The sequence below is a fragment of the Rhodnius prolixus genome, unplaced genomic scaffold (genome assembly GCF_049639745.1).
Source record: "Rhodnius prolixus isolate KJV_2025 unplaced genomic scaffold, Rpr scaffold_14, whole genome shotgun sequence".
In the NCBI taxonomy this organism is placed as follows: Eukaryota; Metazoa; Arthropoda; class Insecta; order Hemiptera; family Reduviidae; genus Rhodnius; species Rhodnius prolixus.
Window position 1 is genome coordinate 3,811,792 of NW_027411594.1, and position 25,918 is coordinate 3,837,709.

Here is a 25,918-nt window from a genome sequence, read left to right on the forward strand (position 1 = left end):
CTACACCTTAAAAACTACTTTTCCTGACTCAACAGAACTTCCAAATGTAAATTTTGGATTTTCGAAAATCTCAACTGAGAAAATTTGGTGTAGTCCGCGTCATTTCCTTTGACCTTTCAAGTTAAGAAATAATAATAATAATTACTACAAAAATTCAACTGCCCTACCTTTTACTATTAGCCTGCATTTCTCCAACCAGTTCAGCATCTAGAACAAAGATTAGATTTTAATTATTAATTTTCTGGAGCAAGAAATCATTTTTCCATGAAGATTTATAACAAAGCGTATAATAGAGCTCGAATCACTTTTACTGGCACCTATATTCTTAGAAATCTGAAATGTAGCTCTGCCTAGACTCGAAATGTTGGATGTATTACTTCAGTGGACACCATACTTCTTACTCAAACTGTTTTTTTTCTTAAACATTGATTGCCACAGTTGATTAGACAAGTAGTGTGGACACGAGTCGATAATTAAATAAATCGATATTAGAGAATAAGTGAGACGTAGAACTAACCTCACTCTGACCTCATTAATTGACAGGAATACATAAAACGTACTAAATGGAAAACTGGGATTGATCGGCGGACTAAGAATTTCCTCACTCCTCATTTAAAGGACCCTGCTCTTTGCAGTTCCATAAATTGAGTTTGCCACGTGTTTTGCTCTAGGTAATGAAACAACGTCATAAAAAGTTAATTATATTGTATAAATTGTTATAAATTCCCTTTTTACGTTAAATTTCCCTAAATTTCAAAAAGTAACAACTAAAAAAGGCTTCTAAAACTAATAAAATTCAGTCCAGCAATTGGCTGTGATTCACGAATCCAGCAGAACAGTTCAGCAGAAATTAGGCGCTAAATTTAGACCGGAATTCTGCAACCGGTTTGCCATGGTACTCTCGTGTCCCATTTCTTGGTGAAAGGTGGGTGTGCCGTGATTTTTGTTTTGTTTTTTTAAATAGATCAATGTACTGGACATTTATTGAAAAATATTCATTTCCAAGATACGGGAATTAGCAGATTTCAAAATCACATACATTCTTAATCTCTTTTCGAATTGACTATCTGGATGGCTTTATAACCATTGATGGAGGAGGATGTCAGGGAAGAGATGTGCTGGCATTAGGGAGTGCCTTCTCCTAACCCTTCCTAGGGCTTCCTTGTAGAGGAAACTAGATTCAAGTTAGCATGCATCTAGATTCTCTTAATGTGGAGTGGTTTTCTTTAGAATATCTTGGAGCTACATTAGCTGCACATCAAGAAGTGATCCTAGACTATAGGCTCCCTTTGCTTTTCTTAGAACTTACCCAGATAACTCTGGTTAGATCACCTGAGGATGCTGTGGGATAATCTAATGAGACTAAGGCTGGAAATAAAGTGGAGCGAAAAGCAAAGCGACGATGATAGCGAAGAGCAAAGCGGCGAAATCAAACACTCATTTAGATAGAGTTGCTCTATCTTCGCTTTGCTCGCCGCTCCACTATGTTTCCAGCCTAAGGCTTCTAATATCTATATTGATCGTAGAGCGGGCCCTTCGTTGATAAAGCACAGTCACAAAATGTTAGCATACTATTACTCCCGCTCGTCGATTGAGTCGTTGATATGAAGGAGAATGAGTAGAGTCAATTTCTAACGCTTGAAGACTCCACTTCAAGGACTTGCTGGTCAAGGTTCATGTTGGATGCTCCCTAGGCAAAATCTCGAATAGGAAACGTTCGAGAAAAGAACCGGATATTAGATATAAGCGGTCGATGCTCCAAAAACAAAAATAAAAAAAATATATAGTAAATAAAAAAAAATGTTGATAGAGGTAATTTCAAAGCTCAGTAAAAGAACCTTCGTTTTTATGAAACAGAACAGAATTCCGTTACAACGAAAATTAATGGCAATGAGCTTAGAAAGAAGTCCCTAATTTTTTATGGGGGAAAAAATGTTTCTTAAATAATTGTGGAGTGTCAGTCGAAATTAAGTCGAAAGTACAAGAACAATTTTGTGTTCCGCTTATGGAAGATCAAGAAAAAATTTGCAAACACACTAATCTAAACGAACTGGAAGCAGTGAAATTGCAATGCGTAAAAAGCATACGGAAATTTTTTAAAATCTCTTTTATATGTGCTATCCGTAAGTACGTTTCTCGTTGTTATTGTATTGTCGGAAATTTGGCTATTCGGCTGAAGCCAATGCTATGGTGCAAATAAAGGAAAGTAAATGACCTAATTTCAAGGGGCCCATTAATGATTCTAATGTTAGATGGTAAATTTGTTTAAAAAATATAAAATAAAACAATTGGGGTTCCATAACACGAGCCATGTGGGTTTTGATGTTGGCTGAAGACAATTTACTGAGTAGGTGAGTTTGTTGAATACAAGATAGTTACAAGGAGTTGTGGTAACAGTAGACAAAATGTCCAGAAGTTGTTATATAGCCGGTTAAATATTTATTATTATATAAAACACAAAACACTGGAAGTATATAATAATTTTTGTCATATGTGTCTTTAATACATATATATATATATTGTGTGTGTTTGGGAGAAGGTTTAGTGGAAGGGACAGAAGATGGGTAGTTAGTGTCAGGGTAATATCTAAGATGGCCATCTTTATTAAGACATAAGATGTGGGCACTAAATGAGAAGATGGTAAGAGAATCGTAGCCGCAAGAAGAATGAGAGGAGACCCTGAGGTGGCTGAGTCCACCCACGTTCTAACTCTTTGATCATGAAGTCCTTTTCTGTCTCTCTCTCTCTTCTGTAAAAGAAATTCTCCTCAGATCTTCCTCTACCTTCTCTTCTCTCTGTGAGACCAAAGGAGAGGGAGTCTCTTCCTCTCTCCCCTCTTCACTGACTAGCCACTTGTCTCACTTTATGATTCTTCAAAGTGTCGTTTCTAAAAGCTTTCGTTCGTCTTCAATGTGTCTCCGAGCTTGTACGCGTGCTTGTGTCCAAGTGTTCCCCATGGTTGAATATACGTGGCTAGCACACACGTTTGTCCACTTTTCTACTGTCACTTTTTCTTCATTCACTACCTTTTCCTATTGACCATCATCATAACTTCCTGCCTTTACTTGTTCTAGCTGTCATACACCCACAAATACATATATCGTTTTATGCACTAATGTATTGTCTTACATTATACTTTTTCACTTTCTCTTCTGAGAAATTGTTTTTTAAATTTTTCTTTTTTCATTCAAAATAGAAATCATTTTTGAGAAGCCCTGTTAATTTTTTACAAATATGTCTTGTTAGTATGTGGTTCTGCGGTTCTATTCCTTATTCAGCAGTATTTCCTATTATGTTTGTTTGGGGTTTTGTAAGGTGCGCAACAACAAGGGTCCTTTGCACCTAAACTATACTGTAGAATAGATATTTCCTATTAGAGGGGACGCTTTAATAAATAATCATAATTAAAAACCTTTCTAATTACAATTAGGGAATATCCCCAACCCAATATCCTCTAATACTTGGGATTGTATTTAAAAAAATATTTATTTAAAAACCAAAGTCATTCAAGAAGCCGCAATCCATGTTAGACTGATACAAGAAACTGACATTACAAACTTTCTTTTACTACTGGACGGACGATCTAACTTTTAATTCGTAACAAAATAGTGATATACTAGACAATAATATTATCTATTTGGACTTACTTGAGTTGAAGGGCTTAGTTAAGCACTCAAATTTAAAAAAAGAAAGAAGCCCTTTTAGTCCAAAATTCTCAAATCTCCCTAGTCACCCCGGTAAATCTATCAAATTTAACCCTACGTACTGACCTGAATGTTTTCCCTTTTTCAAAGACGTATCCCATACTTAACACAAACAATTCCAGGAATCGTGAACACACCTGGAGAATGTTGCCAAAATCCCCTCTCATCCCAGCAGATTCCAAAAAAAGTTCCTCAAATTTCAACCTTCTATATCTCCTATTCTTAAAAAAAAGTAAAGTAATTGCCAATTTTTTTTAAGGCAGGCTTTACATTCAACTACCACAATTAAATAAAATCCATTGCCTAAGACCGGGGAATCGAACCCACTAAACCAACAATACATTGCTGGTCTACATATAACCGCTCGGCTACCGTGGCGCCTTCTCCTATTCTATCGCATACCTAATGTTGAAATTTCTCTCATTTGTAGAGTTGTAAGATGCCTCCAAATGACCAGAATTCCATTTAGTTCTGAACATTCTAAAGCAAGATTATTGCGAAGAATCAAAAAAATGTGAGCTATTAGAAAATCCCCCAAATTTTCTAGGTTCTATATCTCCAATTATGTGTTGCTAATTTTCTTTAAATTTGGTTTATAGATTAAATTCTATTAGATTTATCAATATATTCAAGTTATGTGGCACAATGCTTTTCTGGGCACCTCTGGAGGAAGGATTTCTATTTACTTAAGTGTCAGATGTTATTTTTACAATTTTTTACTATTTGTAAAAGTGTGAATGGAAATACAAAGAGCGCAGAAGATATTTTGCTAGATGTGGTATCTCCATTTTGGGATCTTTTTATTTTAGTATTCACGTAATATAGTTGTCCACTTGGTTTTTTAAAAATCAAACTGGGTATAATTGGTATCGAACGCAGTACCCAGAAAATACTTAGTTAAGTTATAGCACAGATTAGTAAATTTATTCCATATATGCTAATTACAAACAAAAATTGAATAAAGACGCGTGTACTCAAAATCCCTATCCTATCTTGGGCCTAGTTGATATTATGAAAGGAAGCGAACATTATCGTAAGTTTCGTCAGCTGTGTGCATTGTGAATGCCGCCCAGTTAGAATAATATCTCCGCTGCCACAACTAATTTCATACCTTTCTAATAATATTGGCACATAGTGTACAAGTTAAAAACTGGCCACGAACACGCACAAACAAAAAACACAAATCTTTTATTACGAATTATTTTCGCACACTTTTAAAAATCTCACGTCATCCGATCGTTCTATGTCGGCCATTTGTCTGTCACTTTCTGCTAGATGTGGTATCTCCATTTTGGGATCTTTTTATTTTAGTATTGACGTAATATAGAATTATTAATTGGCCATCTTCTTAACGAGAGTTTTTTTTTTTTAAAGGAAACGTCTTTTTTTATCAGGCATTATTATTTTTTATTATTGCCCAGCTTTTGACTTAAGGACTAGGCCGTCTTCAGGGCTATTGACTATTTCAATATTTTTTTTTTCTTTAATAATTATTGGTGTGTCTTCTGTCCTGTCCGTCAGTATACAAACATTATTGTTGAATCCCTGACCGATTTCAGACTTCAGTCTATCAGAGTTAGATTAATCGATTAGGAAGTAGAGATTTCGACTTCACTTACATCTTCCATCTGAATCAGCAAGTGTAGTCTATAAAGGAAACATAATTGAAGTTAAATTTTCTAACCAAAACTGCGAGGAATTATTAATTCTGAGGTCGTAATTTTCTCGGATAGTCAGGCTGCTCTACGGGCAATTAGTGCCTACCAGGTCAACTCAAGGCTGGTTTGGGACTGTCTGGGTGCCCTGATGGAAATTAGTGACCAAAATAAGGACTTTCTGGTCTGGGTACCTGGTCATTCAGGGCATAAGGGAAACGAAGTGGCAGATTTATTGGCCTGGGAAGGCTCTGCGGGACACTTCGTTGGCCCGGAGCCCTGTTTTAGGGTTCCGAAGTGTGTTAAGACTGCGACCACTGGGCAGAGACAGGCGAAGTAGTTTATTAAAGGCTATTTGCCGAGGCTGACTGCAGAATTAATCCGTCAAGGCCGTGGGGCTATAAGGATGATTGTAGGCCTATTAACTGGCCACTGCAGGCCCAGAAAACACATGCATCGCATGGGCCTGGCAGATGGCTAGCCTCTGTAGGTTCTGTCAGAAAGAGGAGGAAACGGCACTGCACGTGTTGTGTCAGTGTGAGGGGCTCGTGTGGCTATGAATGTTACTTCTCGAGGGAGGAAAAACCAAGGCCTTGAGAGCTTTACCCAAGAGTTGCGCTCTCCAGCATTAAGAGTCTGATTAAAAGGACAGATCTGGAGGGTGAGCTTTAAAGTGAGGGGAGCCACAATAGGGGTCGCAGTGGCGTATGCCTTAAGGCCGCCCTAATCTAAAATCTAATCTACCCAAAACTGCCCCAGATTATGGACGATAGTCCTCAACCGATCAGGGATACAAAATAAACATATGTCCGTCAGTGGCGGTAAAAATCAGCTCTTAAAAGTTCAAAACCTTGGGGAAAGAAATAAAGAGGATGTCGTGCGAGTATTGGTACCAGATTTCTGGCTTTTGTTTTAGTTAATTACTATGATTTAATGGAGCCTCTTTTACATATGTAGCACAGAGTAAATTTATGTACGTACATGGAAGTACATACATTAGTTATAGTTATATACATGCGGGCTGTCGTAGTTAAGAAGTTACTGTCAAAGATGTACATAGAGGGAGAGAGCTTAATGCTGTACCTCCACTTTGTAAAAGCCACTAATGACTTGTGTAATTAAAGATAATTTATTTTAATTGAACTCATTTCTAAAAAAATTAATAAAAAATTTAAAAAAGAACAGAAGGATATAAAAGTCTGTTTTGTGTGAGTGTGTGTGTTGATTTGTATTTTTGGTTTTTTAAACTTTCTTTTAAGACTGCCGTAAAGATGAATACAGTTTGACGAGCAAGTCAGGTTGAAAGGCAGGTTTCAGTGCAGGTCAAATGGCAAGTGGCAAAGCAGGTAAACCTTTTTTTTAAGAAAACGCCTCAGGTTTGCGTGAAGGTTTTCCTGATTTAATTTTTAATTATACAATTACTTTTAGACATAATTCTTTATCTTTTTGTCTGTATATTTAGGTTCTAAAATCACCATTCAACTTCGCAGCAAGATTTTTTTTCTTTTACTTTAAATATTCTGTTCTGATCTTTCTAAGGTTTTTCCCCCTACTTTTTGATGCAACGTGCATTCTGTCGCATGCAACTAGTAGTGAAATTTCGTTCTTTAGAAGTGTTAAGAGCTTTTGATAGAAAAGCTTGGAGAAAGCTTATCTCTCTTACTCGCAGCTGTTTCTCTCGATTACAAGGGTTGTACTTTTAGGCTCTGCATTTGTCCGCGTAGCAGATCAGTCCATTAATACTTCCGCAGGTCTTCTATTTTTTATGTTTTAATTTAAAACGATTTTTTTAAAATTATTATTATAATACGCTAATTTATATTCAAGTTAATGACCATCAGTTTCTTTATTAAAAATTAGAAAAGATTAAAAAGTTAATTTTGTGATACCATCATTAATTACTTTTGTTAAATAAAAACCTAAACGACCCTTCATTGTTCGCGGCCGATCCCTTATCCAATTGCTAGCCCAGCAGCTACTGTGAAACTATCCCCGTCACTAATTGATTTCTTTCTTCACACCTGTTGCTATAAGGTGTGGAAGGAGAGTAGCTGCAGTAATATTAAGGGTAACCAGGGGGATAGTAGCTGCTAATGGTGGTGAAACGCTGCTACACTCTGCTGGGGTAGCTGCTGCTATACCCCCTAATACCTGCAGCAACCTGCAACCTGCAGTTATTATTGTCCACAGCTGTGCGAGTAGAATAATTACGTAGCTATACAGCTCTATGGGTAGAATAATTGGGCTGATACTAATGAACTTCTTCACTTTTTTAATTAAAGAAAAAAGATCAAAATAATTATATACGTAAGGGATTAGTTCAGTGGATAGCGTACAAAATTTTGAAAAAAAAAAAATAATGCAACAAAATGAATCTACCTCTGATAATGGGTGTATGCCAGAACATGCATGTTAAAACGGATAAAATCAAATATATTACCCAGCACTGCCAACCTAACCACATCAATGTCTGTTCAATTCCACTCAGTGCTCGCTTATATCATCGTCAAGCAGAAATAAATCATGAATCTAATTCACAGAAAAGTGGAATTCAAAAAAAAAGTTGAAGGTAAACATTACGAGAATTTGGGGAATCGGAAAAAAAGTCTGAATCGAAAGTCCATATCGATGTAAAAAAAAAAAAACTGCAATTTATACAAACAAACAAATTGATTCTAACTAAGACTTCTAAATGAAGGTTTAGAGCAGGGATGGCGAACCTTTATGAGATGTGGGTCAAATTTTGTTCATTTTTTTTTTTCAGTACTAGCTTTTGGGTCACTAATGCCCATTTGCACAAGAGTTAAGTTTAAACAATTTTAAACTGAATATTCTTTAATAAAATTCAGTTGGCTCTATTCTTTAATAAAATTCAGTTGGCTTAACGGATAAAACGGGACGAAACAAGTGGCTATGGAAGTCTCTTTTTACCAAATATAAGTGAACAAAACCTTACAAAAGTGTGTTCTATCTGAAGAAAAATCTAAATATGGTTATTTACTTTGGGTTGTCCATTTTTTTAACAAACAAAATATGAGTAAAATTATACATTTTATAAACACTTTTGCTCTATTTCAAATACTACAAAAGCATTTGTCGTCATTTGCGTTTTAGAACTGTAATGATCAAACTAAAGGTTATAGATAGCATTTAAATTGCTTTTGTGTCCAATGCGTGATTGAAAAAAATACAGATAGAATATAAACTATCCACAACAATTAGAAAATCTAAATCAACCCGCTTAAACAAACAAAATGGTTGCCTAGCAATTGTGGGTCAGTGAAAAAGCTTGCTCTAGTCATAGGCGTTCGCCATCACTGGTTTAAGGCATGGCAAAAGAAGTAATTTTGGAAGAAAACTGATTTGAAAGATAACTTAGCTTGATCAACCCAGAGATCAGGGAATGAGGTTCAGCTAAAAGGCTCCTCGCATTGCGCCTAGGTCTATGATGTTCAGTATATATTTACGAATACTGATAGAATGGCATTAATTCAGAAAAAGAAACAAAAAAAGACTGTGAAAACATGCTTTAAATGGTGCACCGGAAACCCAAAGAATACAAGGCTCTCTTGCACACCAAATCGTAAATATATTCTAAACACCAATTGTTCTTACATACATATATTTTTTTAATCAGAATTCTTCTTAAAACTTATTTAGTAGAGGCCTAAACAAAATTATTGTCGGGACACCCCGCAAGATACCATGATCCCTGAAGAAGGGAACCCTACTACACTTCGTACTGTGGGAAAAGTATTCATGGCGCAAAATAAACACAAATCTTTACATTCATGAGAAAATAACACAAGAACAATGATTGCTAAAAACGAAATTTAGTTCAATCTGGACCAGAAAGTAAATTGAAACATTGTCGCTTCAAGTTCTTGTCTGAGTTTTAAAGAAATGAGAACAAGTATAAAAAAATCAGGTCGACAGCAGGTAGAAATCTGGTTATTTTTTATCTAACCTTCCTTTTTTTTGTATTTATAACCTTCAGGATTTAAAGTACAGCAGCTAGAAATAGGAGCGAGCAGATTTTTGGTGCATTCTTGCGACAATATCAAACAGCAGCATAACAGAAAACTGGCTGTCTGTATAGTAGATGTAGATATGATAAGGAATAAACAGCGACCTTAATTCCATCTCTCTGTCTCTATCTCCGCGTTTTGGGGGAGTTGCTGGAATATTTATGAAGAAGAAAAGTTGAGAAGGTTTTTGTGTTAGGCCTGTTTTATTTTCTTTCTTCTTCATCTTCTTCAGGAGTCGCCAGAGAGAGGAGAGTGATGAGTTAGAGAAGGAGAATGCCAGCCTCTCTTGTCCTGCCACCACTATCTTGCCACACTCTTCGTCTATACTTCACTTTGGCTGGCTACTCTGGCAAGAGATGTTTCGTTTAGTTTAGGAGAAGAAGGAGAAGAGATAGAAGAGAACTGGAGGAAGCTGTGAGACTTGGCAACGTTGTATTGCCGACTGGTGAACCGGTCTTTGCTGTACCTGCTTTATACCACAGCATCCCAGAGTGGAGTTCTCCTCCCTCTTCATGCAGGATGTGCACTTACGCGTGTCTTGGCGCCCTAGTCGGGCCGTATGTTCGTCTGTCCAACACTTCCCTTCCTAGTTCTCGGTGGTAGAGGATCTCATATGTAGCATAGTTGAACTCTTTCAATGTTGCCTTCATTTTTTCTTCTTCTACTTCTAAAAAAAAACTCTCCAGCTAACCGCTATATATACTCAACTCTTTAGTAGAGGAACTTCTTTCAAACTGCTAGCATCAGCATCATCTACAAAATAACTTGTTATCTATGTAAACTCCGGAGACATTCAATGACACCTTCAAAACTCTTTAGTTTTCATCTTCTTTCTTTTAAGTGCCTTAAAGTCTTCTCATTTTTTTTCTTATCTACTGCTTAATATCCTTCTAAGAGTAAATAAGTTGATCCATCCATTAGAGTAAGCTGGAAGATCTTACGTAATAAACCGATTTTTTTTGCGTTTTTCTCCCGCTGAAATTCTTTATAAGTTAAGTTTTTTTGTGGGTTTCAGAATGGAATTGTAAAGTTCGACTAATATTCTCGGAAAGTTTATCCAAAAATAAAAGCACTAGTAAAGTAAATTAATCGCCTATTTTTTCAGGCGGGGCTTAACGTCCAACTACCAAATTAGGTGTCGTGAACGGAGGCGACTAGCAAACATACTTTACTGTAAATTTCTTTCTATTAACCATTGAGTAAAATCCAATGTCTAAGACCGGGAATCGAACCCAGTACCACAATACATACTAGCTTCGCAGTCTCGCCTTCAATCGCTCGGCTACCGTGGCTCCTAATAAAAGCACTATTAGCATCAGCAAATCTTTGACAATTAGTCGATTTATCCCTTTAATTTAAAAATTTGAGCACTCGGTATTCAAAGGCTGTTCCTCACAGGTGTTATGACTCTATCCTGTTAAGAAAATTATCAAAGAATATTCGTCGTTCAGAAATTTTTTTGGAGAGTGGGTGAAGAATTAGGCTGAACTTCGATTACTAACCCTTCTAATTTTTTGGGGGGGGGATGATTAGGTAAACAAAGGATCGATCCCATTCCTGTGTTGACCAATGTGTCCGGATGTTGGCGTGATTTCTGGGTAAATTTCTGTTTGATTATTTGACGATAACTGACTGCAACAATTAATTTCACCGGTTTTCAAGAAATGTTTATTGACACCAAACATTTAATTTTCATGAATTTTGGTCGTTCGAAAGTTGCGGAAGTTTTGGTTCTTCCAGAATGTTTTCCGCTATCGTAGAAAGCATAACTTTTAAAGTCACGAAATAATCATTCGTTTCAAAAATATGGTTTTTTTCTAAGTCAAAATTGCGATCAAGAACAAAACTTTAAATTTCTCAAGAGGAGAAAACAATAAAGGTTGATTAGGAAAAAAAATGGCGGAATGTGAAAGAGCAGAAAATTTGATCCAGCTTCAATTTGGTATTAAATAAATATTCAGTAAAAATGCTTTGAAAAGTACCCTTGTCAAAATTCACGTAACTTCCTTTCCTATTAAATTTAATCGATTTGCTTTCATTTTAAGTTTCGTCACAAAAATTTCGATTGTTATTACACTGTTACTTAGTTTTAAGCTAATTTTATTGCATTCTTTTCCAAACATCTGGAGAAATTTTTCCAGTTTTCCCTGAACTAGATAATTAATGTAAACAGTTCCTTTCTCTGCTTGTAGTTTGAATTTAAGGTAGACGTAAAGCTTACAGAAATATTTTAGAATACTTTTTCTGTTGAGCGGACTTTATCAGAATTTAAGAAGAGGAGATTTCTTATTTGGAATTGAGAAATGTCCAAAAATTAGGCCACCCTCCGCAGCATGTCTACCAAGAACTCATTGATGAATTTCAGGATTGATGAGGGTAATGTTCTCTAACTTTACTCCCTAATTCGGTGACACGTGGTTCCGCTTCCAAACCCCTAGGATACCCAGAATATATAATTTGCTAGCTGTGATCTTATGGACGACCAAAACAGTGAATTTTTCTCACTTATTGCCTCACAATTTCGTATAAAATGTAATATCTCCATGTAGAAAATTCAAAATTTGGTAGTAGCTTTAGACTCTGGGCTAGGAGGAGAAGAAGATCTGGTCCCTTGACTTAGGTATCTCCTCAATTCTCCTCAAAGGAAGAGATCTACCTTGAAAAGTAATGATCTCGGGAGAATTGTGAAGAACCCACTTGAAGCCTTGAAAAGAATAAATTATTCTTTCAGTAATTCCAGGATAAATGATTTAATTAACTTCTCTAATATGCCCCAATGTAGTTTAGGCAAAATGAAATAAATAATAATCAAACTGGCCATGGTGAAGGGTACAAAAAAATCGAGGCGGCACCCCACCAACAAATATCCATGCAACAGCCCTACCTTCAACAATAGAATGTGACCTTTACTTTACCGCACTTAATAGTGTCGACTCCCTTTTTCCAGATATTCTACCACTTTGCGCCTTTTTTATATAATATACAATAGAAAAATTATTGTAAAATCTTTTTTTCTTTTTAATAATGCCCTAAAAACACGAAGCCCACCCTAATCTTTCTGTAATATGCACACCTAATGCTATACCTGGTGATCAAAAATGCAGCCTTTTTTGTTCAGGGCATCTTTTTTTTCGCCCTACTTCAAGTAGAAATTCCCTTTTATATTTATAAAGTTTTCCAAAAGCCCTTAAGGGCACCTTATTGTTGCTTTTATAAACAAAAAGGACCGATTGCATGTCCGTGATACATGCGAATACAAGTGCACGAGGATGCTGTATTGTGTTTTAGAGAAGTAGGCCTGAAATAACATATGGTTCATCTTGATATTTATCACCTGTCACCTGTTGCATAGCTTGTATCCATTTTCATGATTCGTTCTCTTCATTTGCCTTCTCTCTTTTTTTCCTCATAAATACTTTATTATTTCCCCGAAAATAAAGATGTACTTTATTAATAAAGCCTAGTTAGCCTTTTCTTACGAAAAAATCAGCTGAAAGAGTAATACGTCAAGGAATAATGCGTCATGAGAATTTGTCAAATTCAAATATACTGGAAAGTAAATTAGCAGGAAGTCTTTACAGTTCTAACAACATACTTTTTCAATCATGTTGATTTTTTTTTTTTTTTTGACGAAAATGGCTTCAATGATTCTTTTTAGCCGTTCACAACTTTTTTTAACAGGAAACCATGAATTGTCGCGGTTATCAAAGGAAGCAAAGAACATCAGCTAAAACATGTACATTAATATTGAAAGCCTAACTACCAATTTTCAGTTCAAATATTATGTTTGGGAAAAATTTAAATTGCAGTAAGAGAAAGTATAATAAGTTTTTCTGCATTATAAATGGTTTTTCCTCACATTTGTTGCATTTTAATTTTTTGTTTCTTCACTTATCTGTATTCTAGTATTATACTTATCTCTCTCTCTGAATCTACCTTTCTTTGAAGTAATTACAAGATAGAAAGATATTAGATTTATTAAAAAATAATTTTCATTTTTAATTAAAAAATAATTATGATTTTTTTTTCTTTTAATTGCTCTTTGGCTGTTTAAAAATGCTCTTCATGTTGCAGAAAGTGGAAATAGTTGGTAATACTGAGAATTTCCTGTTACTATTTAATTAGCAGTGTTGCATTTTAAAGAGGATGATAAAGTGAACGCAATTTTTTATTCTTCTTTTGGAATCATTTCTGTAATGAAGTGCGTTTCACGATGTGAAGCTTTTTATCTTAATTATTACTTTATTTTTATAAAGGCTTTCTCTGTTAATTAGGAAATAATGAAGATTATTATAATTGTTGCAGGTATATCCACAGCAAGGAGAAGCCATTCAAGTGTGGTGAATGTGGGAAAGGTTTCTGCCAATCGCGGACGTTGGCCGTTCACAAGATCTTGCATCTGGAAGAATCGCCGCATAAGTGTCCAGTGTGCAGCCGTTCGTTCAATCAACGTTCCAATCTAAAGACGCATCTACTCACCCATACTGATCATAAGCCATATGAATGCGGCTCATGTGGTAAAGTGTTTCGACGTAACTGTGATCTTAGGCGACATGCGTTGACGCACGCCGTGGGAGACGTACCGCCGGATGTGCTGTCTGATTCACCGGAAAATCTAACAAGAGACGGACCTAGCGGCACTGGAGCGGATAGTTCCAGCAGGAGTACTTCACTGGAAAGATGTGAACCGATGCAATATAGACGTGGATCACCGTCGCCTAGACGTGAATCTTCACCATCACCAGGACCATCGTATAGACGCCATTCGCCGATACCGCTTTACAGGCGAATGTCCTCGCCTAGGCCGGCTACACCAAGGTCACCAACAACGTTCAGAAGGAGATCACCCTCGCCGCAGACTAAATGCCATCATCCTACAGAAAACTATACAATGCGCCCATTACTTTCAGTGCGCAAAGATTTACACGCACCGAGTACATCCACAAATCATCCTTCTGCGCCTCCTCCTCATCATCCACCGCATCCGTCACAGCTTAGTCTGTTTAGACGTCGAATACCTGAACCGCCGGACATTCAGCCGGCCGGCGCTTGGGTTAAACGAGAAGAATTACGGCCTGGACCTTCTACAGTGTCGTCCAGCAATATTGGGCCATCAAGTTCGTCATCCTCTTCAACAACTTCTATTCAACCTTCTTCTTCTTCTTCTTCTTCGTCGTCATCAAGTTCGGTTGTAGTTCCAAAACTAGTGGAACCACCACCTCCACCGCCTCCTCCGCCGCCCCAACAGCCGCCGAAGAAACAAGGTTTTAGTATAGAGGAGATTATGAGACGCTGATGAAGATAAACAGTGCGGGAGTGCAATTAAATTTTGTTCTGATAATAAAATATAAATGAAAAAATAAAAAAATTGTGATAAAAAATGAGACTTTACAACAAATTATTACAATTTTGTTTAAGAGTATAATTTTCTTTTAAAATAAACGATTGAAAGTATTTTTTGTAAATAAGGACGTGAAAAGTGGAGTGATCTCACGTAAAATATTACGCGGAGTTTATTTTTTTGTAAAGGATAATTTTGGTTTACAGAAAAAAAAAAAAAATTATGTACCTACATAAATTATACATAATAGCCTTAAATAAATAAATACAAAAATAAGTGAAAGTAAAATGGCTCCGTCCAAGTTGTAAAAATTAGAACTGATAGAATCAGTTTTTATGAACTGCTTAAAAAAAAATTATAAATGGTGACTTTGATCTACTTTTGGGTGAGAAAAATAGAAAGAAAAAAACGAATCACCCAACTTTATTTGAGACATTGCCTTTGAAAGTTGTTGCACTTTAGGGGGGAAAGGTGCAGATTGCACTTTGGGGGGGGGGGAAAGTGCAGGAGGCCAATCTCTCCAAAAAACCTTTAGCGTTTTGTGGCAGAAGGTAGAATCGGGACTTAAACTAGTAATCAGATGATTTCCCATTGAATTGAAAGTAAAATAGCAGTTTTCTGGGAGTTCCAGCCAGCTAATTGTGACCAACCTTCTTTCAGTTCAGACCAATTTGCTCTCCTGAACCCCAGGGAACTGGTAGACAGATGGCCTTAAGGCTGTTTGAAATAGACAGCATCCTACACCCCACTAAAAATTAATTTGGGATGTTTATTCTTGGAGCAGAACCTCAATTTGGTATTTGGGGGTACTTAATCATCATCTAGGTCATTAGAGTCTGTCTACTTCTTGTTTTTGGGCCAAAATTAAGAACCTTAAATGAGAGTTACAGCCTCAAGTGATCAAGCTTTGAGGCTGAAGCCAGTTTTAAGGTGAACAGGACATCCGGGAAGATGCATTTGGAATTTTTAAACTGAACAAAAAACTTAGAATATTAGAGAAACCTAAAAATCTTATAAACTTGGAAATCCAAGTAAGGGGACGATCTGCGATAACTTTTTTGTGGCATCCAAATTGTTCAATGAAGTCGCTAATCACTTTTCTTTTGTTTTGGAAGTGGGAAAATTATTTAAGCACAATTTCTATTTAGATTGGAACTAGGTAATAGGACTTCTTAATCGTTTAAGTATTTAAGTTCACTTTTTTATTCGTTACAAAAAAATATTGTGCTTTCATTTTATGAATATATAAGTATTGTTTTATGTACATAAATGGACAATATTAATTAGCTTTTATTATTTACTTCCATGTATAGAAATCCCTTTTATTGGAAAGGACAATAAAAAATAAAAATAAAATGGGAAAACCGTGTTATTTTGTAAGTTTAAGGAGATTTTCCTATATATATTTCTTATGTTTAAAAAGAAATAAAAATAGCACAACTGAAAATAAATTTTAGGTAAAATTGATGAGTTTTTTGAGGAGGGGCCGTGTTATTATTATTTTTTAGACTTTTTTGTAAGTAATAAGTGTTTTTTTGAGAACAATTTTATATTACGCACGCCACGAAAATAAATTTAATAGTTTGTATCAAATGTATTTACAAATATAGTTTAAATAAAACATATATTTCTTCATTTTTTATATATTTTATTGTAATACATTTTAATATATATCTTTATATCTAAGATTCTGGTAGAAAGAAACGAGGAAACGTGGTGCACTAATGTTAGTAAGTTACTAAGTCACCGAGTTCACTGGAATCGCTACCTAATTAACATCTGAAACCTCTTCCCTGGTTTGGGAATGTAAAAAGTCCCTGGGAAAAACTGTCTCAGCACAATAAAGATCAGCTGGAATGGCTGCTGGGTTATGTGGGGATCAATGGGAATGAATCAGCCGATCTGCTGGCCAGGAATGGAGCTAGTACTCCTTTCATTGGCCTGGATCCTGTCTTGGGAATTAACTCAGAGACTGGATCTGGAGAGAGAGCATGAAAAGAATTGGGTGATGTGTCCTGGGTTCAAACACAGTAAGACTATGATGCCTTGATTGTGAAAACAAAGAGCCAAAGTGACTCTTTGCTTGGGTAGAAATCAGATTACTCTATTTACAGGCCTATTCACGGGGCATGGTAGATTCAGGAAGCATCTGCGCAAGGTGGGGGCTTATTAGCTTGGAACCGTTGTGCAGATTGTGTCATGAAGAAGTGGAAACGGCCTCTCACTTGTTTTTCATTCGATTGCAACGCAATCGAGTGGTTGCGCTATGAAACTTTTTGGCTCTTTGAGAATAGTAGCGCAAAAAGAACTAGTAGAAAAATTCCTCAACTTTTTTTAGTAGGGGAGGTTTCGTCTACTAGATCCAAAAAAAAAAATGGAGGCACAATAAACCTCTTTTGGCTGCGGTACCCTGGGGTATAGGTCCCGTCCCGCTTTCGTAATCGTAACATCTGAATGCCCATTGGGAAGATATATAGGAATATTTTTCATTTCTTCATACAGAATCTTGGTAGGAGTCATCGTTTTTCTAAGGTCCCGCTTCTTACTGATGATCGGAATATCTCGTTTTATCTTGTAAACTTAGGTCATCACTTTATTATAAAAAATCTTTAAGTTTGAAGTAAACACTAGAAGGTGAAGGAGTTAAGATTCAATTTCAGTTAAAATCAGACTTGTTCGTTTTTTTTGAAGATAGTATAATGGAAAAGCCATTATTATTAGTGAAAACGAAATAGGATTATTAACTAAAATAGTGATTGAAGATTTACTGCGCAAAACGGATTGTAAGTCTGATCTGCCAGCATCCTAACTCATCATGGAGTACATAGCTGAAGATAATTGCTGAAATAAAAACAGTGTTTAGAAATGTGTTCGGCCGGTCCATCAGTACTAGGGAGGCCTGCTCTGGTGGACTGGTTCCAACTACAGCGCTCCCTACTGATCTTGAGAATCAATCTATATAACATCAGTCTCCTTCCTCCTCCTCACACACTAAACTACAGCATCACCATCATCATCAACATCACCATTTCTTCATCTTAACCTCCTCATCTTTTTTACCTTAGGCAAAATTATCTGCAGTATATTTTCATCTAGTTTTTTTTATTTTCTCTCTTCCTTTATTTTATCAGTTATTTGAAACTGATTATTATAGTTATTAAATTTTAATTTATTTTCTTGTATAAATATATTATATATCTCGTAATATATAATATAGCCTAAGAAATAAAAAAAGAAAGTTCAAAGTTTTATTAAAGAAACCAATTGTTTGCGAGAATGCTTATATACGGGGCTCTGCCCAGGACTGTCAGGTTTTGAAGGTATGGTTCCGGCCACTGGATGATTTTGTTCCGATAAATGCCAAATATATTAAAAATAAAGAGATATGACGAAAATTGTAATCATAGAATTCATTGACAATGTGCCTGCCAGGCTTATCTACATCCGTTGAGACGATATTCTCAAAACAATTAATAGCATATGGTTTAAAGAATGAAGTAGATGTGCTGAATCTCAGTAAAAGCTGAATTGCACTGCAAACTCAATTGTAAACTGCATTTATTAATGCATTTTCGAAGCGATTAAAGAAGATAATTTTTAAATAGTTAATGCGGTCGGTGGAATCAACGCCGGTTTGGGTAATGAAAGTGCTCTTGGCTTTGGGACCCCTTTAGATCTCTTAAGATCGAAGGAGTAAGTGAGTTGGATGGATACACGCAAAGAAGAGTGGTCAAAAGTGGTCCATTGTAAAATGGAGAGTAAAGCAGGAGGCAGGTGGTAACCAATTTCTACTCTATAGAACAGGGATGAGGCCTGCAAGACATGGGATAAAATTGGGGATAGTCATCCGGGAGAGAGAGCGCCCTCATGGAGTAATAGGAGGAATATGTTTTTGTGTGGTTGGAGGAATAAAGGAATGTTAAAGGAACACTCAAATATTCTGGTGAGTCCTGATTGGATAGAATTCTACCAGTTGCTTGGTGATTGGTTACCAGGTTAAACTCGAAGCGTAAAACCACAATTTCTCTTCTGGAATAAGAAATGGTTCATCCCCTCTTAGTACCTAAGAAAGAAGCTAGCTATTACTGCCTAAGTCTGTCATTCCCAAAGAATCTCAAGGATTTTATTTCAGCTAATTCTGATAATTCCTCCAGCCTATAAAATAATATATAATAATTATTATATACTTCACAAATATTATTAGTCACAATTTGACAATCAACCAGAGCCGCGCCCGAAAGTGCTTACAGGAGAGGAACACAATCACTTTCTTGATCAGATTGTTTCTCAAAATATGTTTACAAAATAATTTAGAAAACAAGAACTCGTTAAAATGTAAAATATAATAATTGGGTAGTTACTATGAGTTTATGACTCTGTAGAGGTTTTCAGAAGGCTACAAGATCGAAAGAGAGGTTAACATAGAGAGGGTGGTACGGCGCTAATCTGAGATTATAATACATCGCAAAGCCTTGGGAAACTGACCAAAAGCAAGTTTCGATGAAATTGCTCATTAATGGACTTACTGCTAAGATAATAAGAGCAGAATAATTAATTCCAAAGCGGTAATTTTCTCGGGACATCCTGGCAGTTACTTTGGCAAGATCTACGAAGACAATTCGAAGATAAGCCACTGTTGTGCGGCCTGGATGGAAAGAGTAGTGCCTTTACGTCCAACTACCAAATTAGGTGTCGTGGGTGGAGGCGACTAGCAAACATACTTTACTGTAAATTTCTTTTTTATTAACCAATAAGTAAAATCCAAGGTTTAGTCCGGGAATCGAACCCAGTACCACAAGACACCTCTTCCAACCTCTCGGCAACTGTAGTGCCTCGTTCTAATGAATATTGGTACTTATAGTGTAGATTGCCCATGGTCATTAAGGGCAAAAACGTATTGAGATTGCAGTTTGGCTCAACCAGGATCGCTTCCCGAGGTATTCTTAAAGACCAGAGCTGTTTAAGGCGCGAACGAAAATGCCAAAGCTTCGGGAGCCAACAAATGGTTATATTAATGCACATAATCGTAGCAATGGTAGGTGAAAACCTGAGTGGATGGAGAAAATTTTGTTTCATTTTCCGCTCGAAATAATTTGCACAAGTTTACTTATGGTACTTAAAGGTTTTTTGGTCGATCGTAGGCCTCTTGGAGAGCCACTGCATACCATGGTTTCAGCCAATCAATGGCCTTTGTAGATTTGACAGTAAGAAGAAGATACGTATTATACTTGTATTTCCTGCGAGAATGAAGGGCGTATATGGTTGAGACTTCCTCAGGATTTACTCACAAGATCCTGGACCTCTAATCAGACAGGACTGGAGAAGAATTCCATCTTGAGGAAGGCACTGCAGTACCCTGAGTCTAACCAACCCCCTAAGAATTGCATCTAATTTAAGCTTAAGTCTAATTATGAAAGTAATTTTTAGAATGCAGACAACCGTCTTGTGTTTAGAGTATTGATTCTCCATCTATCAACATTTCACGCCGACATTTAAGCCACTAGTAGCAGTAGCTGAAACCGCTAATGCCGTCATAGTAATCACCAGAGTATAAAACCGAATTATTATATTCTCTTTACAAATAATAGAACGAAACGATAGACTGCTTCTTTGAAAAAACCTGCTGAGTTATCAAAGCTTTCAATAATTAAAAAGTTCTAAGGGAGTGCCCGGATGAAGAAGAAAACTTAATTATCAAAATTCGTAGAACTCAAGAGTACATCTACTTGTTAATTTGTTTTTTTTTACCAAACAATAGAGCCAATATGTTCCCGGAGGACGTGCATAAATGTGACAATAGTAAAGAATTGTTGGTATTATTTGGTCGTATTAAAGAGCAGCAGCGTATAGGGTGTCAGAGAAGGAGAGAAGCAGATTGGATATACATAGACAAGACAATGGAAGTCTACATCCACTTTTACAATCTGGGAGCCTTGCAGAGGAATTATGTGTAGTGGAACAACATGCTAACAGCGACGACCCGACGACGCACTTTTTGAATACAGAATGCCTGTTCTGTGTGTATGTGTATGTGTGTGTTATTACAACTACATTGAAATGTAACTACTATAACCAATGTTCCCCTCCTTGTCCCTTTGTAGTTTTAGTGACGGTGATGTTCGCAGACAATACAAGGTGTAGTTTAGTTGGAGAGCTGAGTAACACTCTACACCAACCGTATCACAAGGAGAAGAAGAAGAGGATGGATCCGTTGTTGTTGTTGTTGTTGTCGTCGTTGATGACAGAATAGAATAATAAAAAAAGACAGAGAATACAGCCCCCTCCGACCCCCTCTAACACTGTGTCTCAGTAACTACATATTATAATTAACCATAATACAGTGTTACCACACTTTGTTGTCAAGTCTTTCCGCCCGCCAATCAACAACTGATATTCTTTTCTCTTGGAAAAGACTTAATTACAGGTATATACGGGAGGACAATGCGCTATACTTTGGGTACTGGATTTGTCGTGATTAACACCTTCCTAGCTCAATGTCGTGTAATTAATACACGCACAAAGCCACTAACACACACGGAAGGGTTCGCATTGCCAATTCTCGCCCAGAAGAAAGAGGTGCTTGTTACCTAAGTTCAATCCTGGTACTCAAATGCCTTAAAATTTTTAAATATTTCTTCTTTCCCATAAAATATTTTTCAAATTAAGCGAAAGAATGGGTGGAAGTGGATGTCGAAGAGAGAGGTTCTTAAGGGAAGATTATTAGAGTGGGTTGCCCGCCAGCTAAATTTACGTTATGCATCCTGTACCTGGTCATCTCTGTCAGATTAATAGAAAATTCCCGAAGTACCTCCTCCGTCTGTCAAGGATAAGAACCACAAAAAAACCCAGCTTTGAATAATCCCTTGTTATTGTAACAGGTAGGGACTCTATGGTATACCTGTAATATTGGTACACAAATACCAGCCAACATTAGGATGAAGTGGAGAAACACTTGACAATGCTTGTACGGTCGAGGCTGAGACCATTCTAGGATTTAGCGTTGGCTACCACCACGGGATCTTGAAACTGCCCGCATTCATAAGTAGCGGAAAGGTTTCGTGATGGTCGAGGAGGATAACCTTCCTTCCTGTCCTATAACCAGATGCAACCTACTGTCTTCTGATTAAACTGAATATCATCGAGACTCGAAGGCGCTACGGTAGCCGAGCGGTTAGAGGCGAGACCTGTAAAGCTAATATGCATTGTGGTACTGGGTTCGATTCCTGGTCTTAGGCCTTGGATTTTATTTAATGGTCAATAAAAGAAATTTATAGTAAAGTATGTTTGCTAGTCACCTCCGTCCACGACACCTATTTGGTAGTTGGACGTTAGGCCCCGCCTGAAAAAATAGGCGATTACTTTACTTTTTTTTCATCGAGGCTTGAGACTTGATTAAAGGGAACGACCCTTTTATGAGGTTTTATATGGACAGTCTCCTCTCCTCTCTACACTATTCATCCAATAATTTTTAGGGCTTCTTATGTGAGTCCAGCAAACTATTCCAATCACTATTCCCATAGTCAACTCCCCCGTGGGGCTTGACTTGGAACATACTTAACGCCCAGGCCATCTTAATCTGTCCTTATACCCTTTTTTTCTTTTAAGGCATAATAAGGTCAGAAAACATTAAGTACAAAATTCATCTAAATCACCTTTTTCTTTCTCTAAACATTTTTTTTGGACATAAATGGTCTTGCTAAAGAGTGAAGTGATTTGTTTTTTAAGGTCACCAATTCATCTTCCATCTTGTGAAGATTGATTATGGTGACTTGTAAGTTTGTACAAATGAGAAAGAAGAAGGAGGCTGTGTTGGGACTCAATGCTACAGCAAACTGTGAGAAATACTCTGCCATCTAGTTAAATTACTAGGAGATGAAATTTTTTTTAGAGTGGTTTTTTTTTTTGGGTAATTCATTTAATTTTTATTTTCTTAAAGAAATTTTCCTGGTTTTTACTTCCGCATTAAATTAAATCCGCAAAAATTTTGATTTTCTATTCTCCTACCATTTTTTTTTTGTTTTAAACTTAGTACAGTGCAACATACATTCAAATCTACAACTTATATTTTAACATTTTACCGGAAAATTCTATGTAGGGTACTCCTCGGCTAGGGGGTGAATAGATTTCCTTTTTCTTTCTAGAAAAAAAACAGTGAGGAAATTAGATTTAAGATCTTCAGTTGGAAGAGACAGACGGTGCTGGTGCTTAGGCTGTTTTCCTTAAGGATGTTGAGCGATTTGATGGGACACTTTCGTCTGTTCTTTTCATTTGGAAGCTGTATGGACCCAAAGAGGTTTTATTTAGCACTTAGTTTCCACCCATACTGATGAATAATAATACTAAAATTCGTATTATCTTTTAGTGACCGTAAAATATTTATATTAAGGATTCAATTTAACGAGGAAAGTCGGTCCAGAACAAAAACACAAAAGACTGGACCAATTTCCTCGCTAAATTGAATCCCTTAATATAAATAATTGTGACTAAAACGAGATAATTCTCGATTCGTTCACAGTAATCGATACTTTTACAAAAGAAATAGTATTAGTAATGATATATATAAAAGAGAGGTGTGACCCGAATATAGTGATATTAAGGCGGGGTGCTACACATAGAGTCGTGGTTCGGCAATCTAAGGCACTGCTGTCCAGAGAGGAGAAATCTCGACGGCCCCTCTCTCCTCTCTTTTAGTAAACACTTTTTATTTTAACATAAGGAGAAACCTTCATCCTCTTTGTCATCCCCACTCTAAACTCTGAGAGGCCGCTCTGATGGTCTTCTAGTTCTTTTATTATCTTTTACTTTTTAATAAAGCGGCCCGAGCTGTGTAGCCTGCGGCCAGCCTACAGGCCTTCCTGAAAACATCACCCCCCTCCACCACTAGTCTCCTAGTGAACTAAGAACTGTACATACCCATCCTCCTTCTACGGACGTACGCACCGAGACAGACACACGCGCCACTAAAAGATGCTGGGATTTTTTGGCTCCCCACTACTTCTCCCATACTTCATTTATATAAATAATAATATTGCTGATCGAGTCTTCTCTTTATAATGTAACATCTGAACACAATATATATATTATATATTGTGGTGGGGATGTAAAATTTGTAGCGAGCGCGCGAGATTTAATACAAAAGTGGTGGGGAATCCGGGTTCATCGTCTGGCTGAAGAACAGTTCACCAGCGTATTCACAACAGTAACTACAAGAACACTAGCCCACGTTCACAAACACTTATACACAGATACAGCTGTCAGAACTGCCATATGAATTAAAACTAATGTGTTCTCTGTAATATTTCGTCTCTAATATGTATCGTCTTTTTTTTTTTAAAAAAAAAAAACTTACGTTTACTTCTTGTAAGTGAAGGAAGAAGTTTGTGGGTCTGAGAAAGATCAGCTGCCTCAAAACTGGATATTTTACCAATAAATGAGGAATAATGACCAGATAAGTCGAACTGGGAACTCAGTCTCGTTTAGATGAAGGCCATCTCTTGAGACTAATGTTGAACCTGTACAGACCAAGAGCTCGCAGTTGCCCCCTGCAAGAGTCATCACTTGGTCAGCAGGATGCATGCCTCCACGAGCCCGGAAAACTTCTTCCCTCATCGGCTCAAATTCATCTAGTTTTAGAACTGTACCACTACTTGGTGACATTCACTAAAGTTACAGAAATAAAGGGAGAAATTTAGGAGACAAGGCGAGAGAGCAGCTATTTCGCTACACTACTCTCAATGGCCAAACGTTTTCCTTTGAGTAGCAGTGTTGGTGTCACAAAGCAGGTTAATTGACTTAGTCCAGTCGACTGTAGACCCAGGAGAGCTTCTGGACTAGTTTGCACTTGATTATAAGCCGAAAGAGACCCCTAAAAACCTATCTTCTCAGCATGGAATTACATTAAGTCCCTGTGCAGTTGGATCAGAAAATATAGAAACAGCTTTACCAAAAAAAAGGTGTACGTTTACACCAAACAAGCGAACAAATCATCTAACACCCACCACAAGCCGAAGCTTTCGGGTTTTACGAACCACGCCGAGCATTGTTAGTAGGTATTTGAAATGCTCGCTCGGGATGATGTAAAAGGACGCGATAAAATAACATGTGTTCTCAGAATGTTTATTGGTGATCAGCTAATTGGTGAGCTAGAGTTTGTAAGAAGTGCATTCAACGATTTACTTTAAATTCGTTTCTCAATTTTTTTTTTTTTTTATTTAAGGCGCGTCAACATCTAAGGTTATTGGCGCCCGGTGCTTTTTTCAGTGCACTGCCGGCCACCGGACAGTGAGCTGTAAGAAGCTCCTAGGAAGAGAAAATCTAAGAATCATTCTCAATTTTTATTTTTTTTAGCCCCACCCCAACAACTGTACTTATAAATAAATGTTATCTAAACAATTAATGGAATTACTATTGTTTTTACAATAACCCAATAAAAGAATCATATTCAAGAACTCTCTAATTCGATCGTTTCCATTGGAATAGTTACTTTCCAATAATTATGGAAACAATGGGTTTGGCTTCGGCTACAGTAGGCTGGAAAATAGGCTGTACGCTCGAAATTGATGGCCAACTTCTCCAAAGAAGTTCCTGGAAGAGGCTGAAGCTAGTACTCAGTTATCTCTTACACTCCATTCTCACAAATCCCTCCCAAGATTTCTGTGTAGCTGCCCCAAATTAAAGATTGAAAGGGTACCAAGAAGGATACTCTAACCCTAAAAATTTGAACCGATGAGGGAAGAAGTTTTCCGGGCTCGTAGAGGCATGCTTCCTGCTGATCAAGTGACGATTCTTGCAGGGGACATCTTCGCAACTGCGACCTCTTGGTCTGTACAGGTCCAATATTAGTCCAATATTCCTGGACTAACTTAATCATTATATTTTCCGTAAAATTCCTTTTAAAAATCAAAACTTGTCTTCCAGACAAGTTGTGAACAAAATTAATACCTTGTATTTTTTATTTTTTTCTCAGATGGATATGATTAAAGCAAATCTTGACGGAAATGGGATCATGTTTCAGTAGAATTTAGTTCAAATAGTTCCTGTGAAAGGCAGTTAAAGAGAACATAGATGCAAGCAGTCTCTAAATATAGGAGCGCAATAGTTAGAAGGATAAATTGAAGGTAAATAAATAAAAATAAAACCAATACAGCTGATATATATCTACTGTGACGGGCAAGTGGAATAGTTGATCTA

The 25,918-nt window shown here is 36.8% G+C and overlaps 1 protein-coding gene across 1 annotated transcript in view; it reads left to right on the forward strand.

The window, feature by feature from the left end:
* Positions 1-16,374, forward strand: part of LOC141451692 (uncharacterized) — a 50,674-nt gene extending 34,300 nt beyond the window's left edge. The window contains exon 3 of the mRNA XM_074123200.1: positions 13,693-16,374. Coding sequence (XP_073979301.1) covers positions 13,693-14,683 — 991 coding nt within the window. The 3' untranslated portion in view covers positions 14,684-16,374. The remainder of the gene's footprint in view (positions 1-13,692) is intronic.
* Positions 16,375-25,918: the final 9,544 nt, after the last annotated feature.